The following is an 11,581-nucleotide window of genomic DNA, read 5'->3' as shown; positions in this document are numbered from 1 at the left end:
TGCCGGACAGAGGGGCCAGTCAGTCGGTCGAATTTTGTGAGACCTTTAAGTCCGAGACGTGTATGAGTGAGGGTTCGGGCGCGCCATCACGCTCGACGGACGGTTCTTCATCATTCAAGCGAAACGACGCCGACGTGAAGACACAGACATTGCGGACAGGACGTGCGGCACCCCGTGTTATGCAATGCCTTGTGCTGCGTTGTGCTGCAATCTCGGCGAACAAGCCGACGATAATTATGCGTCATTTATTTCGGAAAATATCAACTGCATTCGCCCCCAAAGGGAACACAGTTTGTTTCGTTTCTTCGAGTTAATTACAGTTTCAGTCAGTTTGGCAGCAATTTTCACATGGTTTGCGATGCTTCATGGCAGTGGCTTCATTTTAATCGCTTAAACGAAGTTTTCCCACTCTAAATGATGTTTCGTTATAGTGCTCCAAACTGCTAGATAGCAAGAAGAAAAGGAAATATGATAGGAAACCGGAAAAAAAAACGTACTGTCACTGTCCGCGAACAGCGGCCCAGTGGAATGAAATGGAAAATGGAAGCGAAGCAGATATTGCATTTTCCGAAACTCATTCCACCCGCGTGGAGGAGATCCCGTGGGCTAATCGACAACAAAAAAGCCCGGTCAGAACCTGGCCAGAACGGGGCCACCGGTGGCTGGCGTGTAATAAAGCGACCTTTTTTTTTATCCAAAGCGTCCTACCAGCCCAAGAGCGCACGTCATCGTAGGGGCGGGCGGGTGGGGTCCATATTTGCTGAGGTCCTGCATACATCACCATTTTGGTGGCCAATGGGTATTTTTTCCGGCTCGATTCTCGGGCAGTGGGTTCGTGCGACATTCGCTGGGACATCATATCTTGGCAGCTTGGGGAGAGTTCGCCAAGAGTGGGGGATGGGGGCCTCCCCTACTATCGAGAACCATTGTGATCCGTCGTCCGGAGGCCCGGTTCTCTTTTCGAAATTTTGCCGAAACGCCGAAAAAGCGAGAAAAGGGTCGTGGGAGAGAAAGAGAGGAAAAAAAGGCTGGCTCACAAGCACACACAGCCGACCACAACCAAGGGCCATGGGCTGGTTTTCGGTTCGCTCTCGATAGCCCATTGCTCGGGCTTTTTGGGGAAGATTTTTATGAATTTTACATTGGCCATGGACCGTGGGCGATCGTTGGTGTATGTCTCGGTTATGATGGCGTGGTATGGAACCATTTGGTGCCCGGGGAGTGACCATAGGAGGCCAGGTTGCCTTTTTCCCATCCGGTGCCTCCTCCATTGCTCTGCTGTCTGCTATTGATGTGGTTTTGTCCCAGCAAGGACCCGAAATTGCGCCAAAGACGGCTGAGTCTCATAAGGGCTGAAGGCAAACACCACGTGCCCACGTGGGGACAAATTTGTTCGGAAGCTTCAGGAACTATTGTAATAACCGGAACGCTATTTAGTATTCCGTTCCAGTTCGATGGTTCACTAGCTCCATCGTGGTGTTTAACTTGCATTTTGGGAAATTTTTGAGAAAAGTAATTCAAATACTTTGAACTTTGACAGTTGGCAATTCGCCTGTACTCTGGAGGCGTAGGTTACTAGATGTGAGCTTCGTAATCAAGAGCGAACTTCTCGAGATTCACGGTAATTTGTGGTTTTCATTAAAGAATTCACATAAATATTAAGTTTTACACGATGGAAAACTATCTAACATTCATCAAACACCATCTCACTATTGAGTAACTTGTTCCGAAATGCTCCCGAAACTGCTCCGGAACTATCGCTACCGAAAATAACATAAAATCATGGTTTATTCGAACAGCATTGGGAGGGAGTAAGTCATAAAAATAGTTTATGACTGGCATGCATATCCCGGAAATCACTAATGGCGTTTACTTCCATAGGGGGTGGGGCGGAGGGGCATGTTTGGAACACATTTTTTATGGAATTCCATCGTGTAGTAGCATTCCTAACGTGGAAGTCTATTTTTCATCCACTAAACTCCCAAGCCGCCTGACAGAACTCAATACTAATCAAACAAATTCCCTTCTCTCTCCACCTTCTCCTCCTCCTCCCCAGGTCAATCTGTTTGCGCCGGATATTTTCGTACGCGCTCTGCCGGACATCCTGGAGAACTCCAACACTAGCATCTTCGGCATCGTGCAGGTCCACGATAAGGACAAGGGAATCCACGGCCAGATCAAGAGCCTCGACATCGTCGGCGGTGATCCGGATGGCCATTTCCGGATCAAACCGACGGGCCGACCGGATGAGTACGTGATCGAGGTACACCGGCTGCTGGACCGGGAGACTGCACCGGCCGGTTATAACCTCACCCTAAGGGCCATCGACCGGGGCATCCCACCGAAGCAGAGCTACTACACCAAGGCGGTCCGGTTGGCCGACATCAACGACAATGCGCCCGTGTTCAATCGGGAAATCTACGAAGTGTCAGTCCCGGAAACGTCCCCCCCGAACACACCCGTGATCCGGCTCAAGGTGACGGATCGGGACGAGGGCAAGAACGCGAAGGTGTTCCTCGAGATCGTCGGCGGTAACGAGGGTAACGAGTTCCGGGTTAACCCCGAAACGGGCATGCTGTACACCGCGGTACCACTCGATGCGGAACAGAAAGCCTTCTACACGCTCACGGTGTCAGCGATCGATCAAGGGAATCCCGGCACACGCAAACAATCGTCGGCGAAGGTGAAGATCAACGTACAGGACACGAACGATAATGATCCCGTGTTCGAAACTTCCAATCTAACGATCACGGTCAACGAAAATGAACCGGCTGGTACGATCGTGACGAAAGTGACGGCCCGGGACAAGGATCTGGGTGAAAATGCGTACATCTCGTACAGTATCGCCAACCTGAACGATGTACCGTTCGATATCGATCACTTCTCCGGCAGTGTCCGCACCTCGAAGCTACTCGACTACGAAAGTATGCGCCGGGAGTATGTGCTGCGTGTGCGTGCCTCCGATTGGGGGTTACCATATCGACGACAAACCGAGATGCAGCTCGTCATACGCCTTCACGATGTGAACGATAATCGACCACAGTTCGAGCGGATCGACTGTCTCGGACGGATACCACGCTACACTCCGATTGGGACGGAAATCTTTACACTTTCGGCGCTCGATTTCGATTACGGTAGCGTCGTGACGTACCGGTTACTGTCTGGGTACGAGGACGGATGCTTTAATCTCGATTCCGTCACGGGCGTCATCTCGGTCGGTTGTGATCTGAACGATGTTGGGATGGAGCAGCGCGAAATCAACGTAACGGCCACCGATGGAACACACTTTGCCGATACGGCTCGCATTCAGATCAACCTGGTGCGAAATAAGCGCAATTTGGGAGCGAACCTAAAAGCGGAAGATGGTGCTACGTTCGAGTGTCGGGAGACGGGTGTGGCGCAGCGATTGACGGAACTGATGGCCGCCGCAGAGCGGAATAATATGCCAGGACGGGGTGAAAGTGCGACCAGTTCCGCGGACGATTTCGCCATGATGCCAAGCCGGTACGGTGAGAACGTACACGCGCCCGAGTTTGTCGATCTTCCGCTCGAGGTGAAGATCAACGAATCGGTACCGCTGGGGACGACAATCACCTGGATCCGTGCCCGTGATCGTGATCTCGGGTACAATGGCAAGCTAGTGTTTGGCATTTCGGGCGGTGACGATGATTCCGTGTTTCGGCTCGATCCGGACAATGGCGAGCTGAAGATCATCGGCTACCTTGACCGGGAGCGGCAGGATGAGTATCTGCTCAACATCACCGTGTACGATCTGGGCAAACCGCAGAAATCGATCTCGAAGATTCTACCGATTACCGTGCTGGATGAGAACGATAATGTGCCGCGGTTCGAGAAATCGTTGGCCAGCTTTCGAGTCACCGAGAACGCTCTCAATGGGACGATCATCTTCCGGGTGAATGCGACCGATGCGGACCTGGGGTTGAACGCGAAGGTGACGTACAGTTTGGTGACGGATACGAAGGACTTTCGGGTGGATCCGGAAACGGGCGTACTGGCCGTAGTGGCGCCACTCGATCGGGAACGGCAGGAGGTGTATGAGTTGAAGATCCGGGCGACCGATGGTGGTGGTGATCAGAATACGCCGGCCCTTTACTCAGACGCACTGGTTCGCGTTACGGTCGATGATATCAATGATAATGCGCCGGTGTTTAGTGTGCAGGATCTGACGGTACGGATCAGGGAGGATGTGCCGAAGGGTACGGTTGTGACGGTGGTGTCCGCGATTGATCTCGATGTGGGCACGAGTGGTGAGATTCTGTACAGTTTCGGTGAGAATGGTGATGGTGAGGGTTCGTTCCGGATCGATAAGAGTTCGGGGACGATCCGGACCGCTCGGATGCTCGATTTCGAGGAGCGTCAGGTGCACAGTTTGATCGTGAAGGCTATTGATCGCGGTACACCGTCGCTTTCGTCGGAAACGTCCGTCATAGTGGAGGTGATTGATGTGAATGAGAATCGGTTCGCGCCACAGTTCGATGATTATGTGTTGACGGGTGCGGTGGCAGAGAATCGGCCACCGGGTGCGCACGTGATGCTGGTGGTGGCGAAAGATGCGGATCCGCCCGGGCCCGATTCGCTCGTCAGCTACTCGATCAAGGGTGGCGATGGGCTCGGTATCTTCGCGATCGACAATGATGGTAAGTTTCAAGCGATAAGTGTTGCTAATACTGTATTCTTCTGCATATTGCTTGTTCCCTCCTTTATGTCCATTTTAACGGACTGAAATGAGTTATTTGTTGGAGTTCATAACTCAAAAACAAAGACACAATAACAAGGATTGTTGTTTCGAGTTGTTTTTGAACAACGTTAGCCTACTTGGATGTTCTTCTCCTTCTGTTAGGGTCATCTCATGAATTTGCCATTTTCGTTTGACTATTCACGACCTTCGTGATCTGACCTTCCGCTGTAAAACTCCTCAATTGGTGGTGGCCCCGGAACTGAAATTAAACATAAATTCATCATCTTTCACCCTTTCACCCAAGCACCAAGTTCGATGTGATCGTCTGCAGCCGGCACCATTTTCCGGTGTCCGGAAACCCGAACGCTACTCCTTTTTGTCAGTGTCTTTTCTTAAGGCCGAGTACGGGGTCGGTGGTTTTCGCTCAACTTTTTCCACTCAGCAAGTGCACGCGGCTCCCACAACGATAGCTCCTGGGAGTGTGGGAGACGTGGAAAGGACGTGCGGTTTCATCATCAAAGTGACGACCCCACGAAACGATCAGCCAGTGCTGAAAACTGGGGGGGGAAAAGGGGTAAATTAATTTTCACCCAAAATCTGGGCCCCCACCCCACACGACACTCCAAAGTTTCACCCCCTTCAGGCACACTCTTTTGTCTGGCACAGTTCCGGTCTTCCTATCGTGGCCGTGGTTTGCATCTGGTTCTTCTCGCTGGCGAATAATTAAAACACATCCTTTCGTTGGGTTCGTTCAGTTTTTTCTTCTTCTGCGTCTTTTCCGGACCGAGAGCAGCCTTTCATCCTTCTGTAGAAGAAAATCTGGGAAGCTTAGTCCTGGGTAGAGTTCTTCATTTTTTTTCTCGCTCATTTCGTTTGCACTGCGCGGCGAAAGCGGCACCGGAAGGCGAGACAGTTGCTATCATTAAGCGGTTGTCTCGCAACTGCGCAACTGTATACTGCGATTGGCAAGGCAGGGCATCATCTTTACCGTCTTCCGAGATACGCGTTTTTTCCTTGCCGTTGAAGGCTGCCGCTGCTGCTGGTTTGTGCAGACATTTGCATGCTTTATTCATATCTTTAGTCGTTCGAATGTTTTATCGCTAGCGCGCTTCTTATCGTTATTTATGAGCAGAGTAGCAGAGGACAGGATTTCGAAGCTGTGCGATAACTCTTCACGGCCATTTTCTTTCGAATTTTGATTCAACTGCTGCTAGAGCTAGAACGTTCAAAAACTTTGACCGAACCGAAGGCGAAAGTTTATTAAAATTGCATTTACAAAATTGAGCTCCTCGTCGCGCTCATTAGAGGCATCCTCCAGTGCAGCAACCGAACTCTGATACGGTCTTCTTCTTCTGGAAAATAGAACTTTGCTGTCCGGCATTGCCCCCTGTCTCTAGAACCAATGAAAAAGTTGTTCCCTTTACGGGGAACGCAGCCCCGGGAACTACCGGGAGAGTTCTCTTGTACCGGAAACGGCAAATTGAGTTGCACTCTTAATCGGGTTGGCCGAAAAGGCTCGGGTTGGTCAGCAGAGCACACGGGAGCACTGGCACCGGGCTCCATTACTACTCCAAAAAGACTTCAGGCATGACCTCCTAATGTGTCGTGCTAAATGCACTTAGCGTTTTACCATTTTACCGTTGCCTTTCCACCATCCACCCCAACGAAGAGACGGTGAGCCGTGTACTTACCAACACATTTTGCATAACATGACGGCAAAGAATGCTCCTGCGCTCTCTCTTCCAAGAAGAATGGTTTACAATTGCAACTTGTTACAGCTTCTAACACCACAGGGAAATCTTTCCACCGAAAGAGAGCCAACAGGGGATGGCGATGCTGCTGGGATGGCGCACCAGCTTATAAAGTGCTGGAGTGAAAAGTTGTGCTGATTCAATTTTTGAACTTCATTTATCGAATCAACGGCAAATCAGGTTCACTTGAGAGCCGATGAACTACTGCTACGCCACCCCATACGGTGGTACCGGTGTACCGGTTGCGTTTGTTTTTTGCCTCTCCATCAACTCCGCCTCTTCCTTTCAGACCTTGAGGGGCGATATGATGGAAATGGATTTCAAAAAGTTTGCTACCTCGTTAACCTCTTCAGCATACTTTCCACTTCCTGTTTTGCAAACTTCCGGCTCTTCCGGGGTTGTGGTTGCGGATTTATAACACTATAAACTACCGAGATCGACCGATGCTACCTTGTATACCAACGGGTTTTTCAAATAAAAAAAAGTCGCTGGCGCAAAAGTTAATCACAATTCCACGCCATGCTCTATTATCGTGTCACTTATAAATCTTGGCCGGGCCACAGACGCCATTCGCTATTTGCCATTGATTCATGATTATCGTGCTCGCACACAGCCGCACGCTCACATCACAAATGAGTGGCCATAATCATGTTAATCCATCCTTCGAGAAGCGGAACAGTGGGGATGCGCGCCCCGGCCAAACGCTGGGTTCCGGATTATCTCTCCCGGAATACATGGCGCTGCCTGTAGTTCATAAATTAATCCCAAGTGGTAGCGGTGGTCGTCGTCGTCGGAGCTGATGCTTGACCGACTGGAGGTCACTGGAGCGCGGGCGGGGGTGAAACGCATGGTAAGAACGATAAATCAACTCTCGTAGAAGAGGGAACCAGTGGTGTTGAGGAAGTTGAGGGTCATGAGCAATCAAGGCGCGCCCGGTGTCGTCGATGTCGGTTCACTGCCAAGCCTCCAAATTTCCATACATCGGAAGCCCGGGAGGGGAGGTAGCATGGTGAAGACGCATGTAGGCATCTCATCATCATCTCGATGTGGTGGTCTCCTGGTGTCTGAAATCCGGACGTGCCTTGGACTAAGGATATGTGTCTTACACAGGGCAGGATCCTTCCAGGACTTCCTCAGTCTCTTCCCTCGTGACAGATCTGATGCCCACTCCTCTTCCTCCTCCTCCTCCCAAGCAGCATAAGTAATAATGGTCCACGCAGTAAATGATTGTTTTGCTTGTTTCCGGCGAAATTTATGGCCAAGGCTGGCAGAGAGGCTACAAACCATCGGCTGCTGCTGCTGCTGCTGCTGCTGCTGGTCAGTAGCCATCATCGGTGTATTGGGTCGGTAGCCATCATTATGTGTTTGTGTGGTGCGGTGGTTCTGTTTGCCAGTTCGCAGGTCTCCATCAATTTCCGAGCAGCTCATAATTGCTATTGACATTAATTATTGCCCATAATTTACGACTACCAGCGGTGTGATGCGATGATATGGTGTGCGTCTCAGGCAAGAATGTAGCCTGTACTGCTGGCAGTGGCTGGAAGGCGGAGAATCAATACACATTTATGAGCAATAGATGGGGCGGTGTAGCTTGATTGTGAGTGATTAACAACAGAGTTGTGCAAGACGAGAGACATCGAAGCAGATACAAAACCGGATGGATCCGGTGAGATTCTGGATTCTGGAACGCAAAAAGAAGCGCAAAGATGAAGAAGCCACAGAGGGTGTAAAACATGACGGCGGCACATTATGCTAAATCCATAGATCGCCCAAAAACACATCGTCCAAGAACTGCTGGAAAAGATGGAATTTCAACACCGAAATTGAGAGACGGAGATTATGGGATGGGGTGGCGGATTTCTTATCAACCGGCAAACCTCCTCCTCCTCGTCTTCGCGAAGCCACATACACACTGCCGAAAATGATGACCCCAGGGGCCAGATTGCTCATCAGCAGTTTGCATATCTAATCGTGCGGAAAGTTAATACGTCGAAACGCCCTCTCCTTAGGCGCCCATTTGTACTTCTTCTTCTTCTTCTTCTTCTTCTTCTTCTTCTGCTCCTTTCCTCGCTCGCTCGAGCTTTCGCTTCTCGCACCTCCCAAAGGACACGTATTTTTGACACCGTTCCGATCCGATTCGATTCTCGAAGACTACGTGAGAATGTCCAATCTTCTTTCTCTCGCATTCGTACTCTCTCTCTCTCGCTCCTCGTGGTGCTTACAGCTCCAGCTGAATCCATAGACACCCGCCCGGAGGTTATCATTTGGTATGGTTATGATAATTTTAAGCCAAGGGCCGTCTTCTCCGGTTTTTGATATTGCTCTCCACAGCCTTTAAAATTACTGGCAGCTTCTTTTAACGAAGCAACTCGGCCACAGTGGCAGATTTTAAAATGACTTTCTCCCTAACAAATGATGAGATGAGAACGATTGAGTCCAGGAGAGAGACTTATCACTGGCAACGGATCAGGAACAACGCGAGTGGACTCGATGAGGACCAATTTAATCAGATGGAGCAACCGATCGATACACACTCGGGGGGGGGGGGGGGGGGGGGAACTCGATTGTAATTCTGTAAGAAAATTTGAATATTTTCGATTTTCGAACCCGAGTATATGCAGGGCATGCAAAATGCAAATTGCTTCTGCTGACCCTGGCTACTACTTTTCTTGGAAAGCCAAGCCAGATCAAGGCAGGCGCACGCACCACATGCACGCAACCAATCGGAATGAATAATTCATTCCATCGGCACTCTCGTGACGAAAAGGGGCCATCTTTTGACATTTTGGCAACCGGCATGCCTGGACGGACGCCAGGACTGTCCGAAGCCGCTAGGATGCTTTGAAGGACACATTTTCCTCCAGTTCCGATCCCGTTTTTTCGATTAGGCGGCTCTGTTCTGTTTTCGATCACAAGACGAGCATCAAACGACAACCGGACTGACGATGTTGCATTTAAAATGCATTAAAAAGTGCATCCTGGTGCTGCTGCTGCTGCTACTGATTTGATTCCTGAGGCTTTCCGGTTTTCTTGCGAGTGAAAGATCAAAGTACTGTTGTGAGGAGAGACCGTACATTACAATCTGCAAACTCACTGCAGGTCCGTTTTGACCCTAAAAGTAAAATACCACAGCCACGGTACATAATGCCCTGGGCAAAGTAATAACACCGCTTGCAACGTCACATCGCATGGTGCATAAGTATGATAATTTAATAAAATTTTCCTTCCTCTGCGGTAAAACTGATTAGCAGCGAGCACATGCTGCTGTTGGTGCTGCCAGCTCGAGAGGCTACTACTCCGTCGGCCGTGTGCTGTGTGTGCTCCGTTTTGTTGCTTCCGGCCTGGGGAGTTATCACGAATCTCATTTGCTTTGCATGCTAATTACAATCATTACTTCGTAATTTATCTACCTTCTTTTTTTCACCACGCTCCACTACAGAGCACTCCCCGGGAAAACAATCCTTCGGTCCTGACGACAGAACGGAACACGAACGAAGGTCCCACTGGTGGACCGGTTCGGGTTTTCGTCCTGGGAGTATTTGCACTCCCAGGCCGTCTCTTTACATTTTTTGAGGTTAGTTTGCGTTCCGTTACCCGCTCTCTCTTTCTCCGGAAAGCTCCATTACTATAAAAGCCGCTTGCGGTGTTATACGGGTTCCAACGGGAGCACTGGCCCTAGGAGGTCAGTTCGTTGCACCGACATACCGGCCTGGTACGGCATTTTTGCTCACCAAAAGACATAAATTACAACCTCCCCAGCTGCAGCTCCCCAGACACTTTCATCATCACCATCACCGCACCGGAACATTGGTGAGGCTTTCCTTGCTGAGGACACCCGGATCGTAGTCCAGAAACTGCAGCACAGGACGCGAGCGAACGCTACTGGTTTCCATTTCACGTACATTTTTCGTTGGGCAATGCAATGGCGTGGTGATAATGCTCTCGACCGGCCAGTACCGGTCTCACATGTGCCCACATGTGCCGCGAAGTGGATAAATAATGATGGTTTACGACAACCAGCAGAGGAGAGGAGTGCGACCGGCTGGAATGAAGTTGTTGTGGATCCGAGTGGTAACCTCCCGGCCAAACTGCCCGCTCCAAGACTAATGATATGAGCGAAGCTTGGAACGCTCGAAGCTCTCGAGTAGTGCAGCTGCGTTGTAGTGCTAAATGGGCTCCAAATACTCAACTCTAAAATGGGTAATGCAATGGCCGCCCGAACGGTTTAATGGTCGCTGCCAATGTTTACGAATAATACAGCGTTGGCCAACGATTGTCGAATTGGTTTTTGTCGCGCGCGAGTTCGTAATTGGTAAGAGCACGCGGTAATCTACTTTTATTATGTCCCAGTGCAGATGTCCTGAAGGCCCCCGTGGTCTAGGACATTTCACTATCAAGATGAAATCTTCGGGCCGCGCTTCTACTTTCGCGAAACCATTTAAAACCCATAACACAGAGCGCAATCATGCTGCTAAAACCGTTCTCATGCCCTCAACTTTATGCTAGCGCTTGGTTTCGGCCAACAGTGGTGTGGGCAGTGGACACGCGAGAAACGGTTCCAATCGTATTATGGCACTGTGCATGCAACAGACTGGAATTCCAATTCAGGGCGAACAGACAGACAGTCAGACAGACGGCCAGTCAGTAATGTTGCTCAAACACGGACCACGACGGACGATTGTTAGAGCGGGAAACAACGGAAGCAAAAGGATTCCGGCCCCTGAGGGGTATCGCTAATCACAATCGAGCCTAAAATAAGCCTCGTAATTTGATCCAATTTATTTATTAGTTCCTCTCCGCATCGGACTCCGTTCCGGCGAATCGTAGATGAGGGAGCTCATGTTCCGGTTTCTTTTCTTGTTGTTGCTCTGCATTCCATTTCTCTTCTTGGTTGGTGCTCTCTCTAGGTGGCAGGTTAATCTACTCCATGATGGTCTGTGATTGGTGGTTGTCGTAATTTGCTCCAAATTGTATCACAGAAGAGCAGATCTTTCCGCTCCTTGGTGCACTTGCTTTGGAAGTGGACGTTTTACCTTTTCACGTCACGAACCTAAGTAAAGATTCGTTGTCTGGCACGGAATTGAGCTAAAGGAGTTGAATAAATAGTGGTATAAGCATCCGAAATTACAAA

At 50.0% G+C, this 11,581-nt stretch overlaps 1 protein-coding gene across 1 annotated transcript in view; it reads left to right on the top strand.

Moving 5' to 3' along the window:
* Positions 1-11,581, top strand: part of LOC126578251 (fat-like cadherin-related tumor suppressor homolog) — a 197,866-nt gene that overhangs the window by 118,619 nt on the left and 67,666 nt on the right. Inside the window, 1 exon segment of the mRNA XM_050240621.1 lies at positions 2,057-4,658. Coding sequence (XP_050096578.1) covers positions 2,057-4,658 — 2,602 coding nt within the window.

The sequence above is a fragment of the Anopheles aquasalis genome, chromosome 3 (assembly GCF_943734665.1).
Source record: "Anopheles aquasalis chromosome 3, idAnoAquaMG_Q_19, whole genome shotgun sequence".
NCBI lineage: Eukaryota > Metazoa > Arthropoda > Insecta > Diptera > Culicidae > Anopheles > Anopheles aquasalis.
The sequence above is the reverse complement of the archived record's forward strand: the minus strand, read 5'-3'. Positions and strand labels throughout refer to the sequence as shown.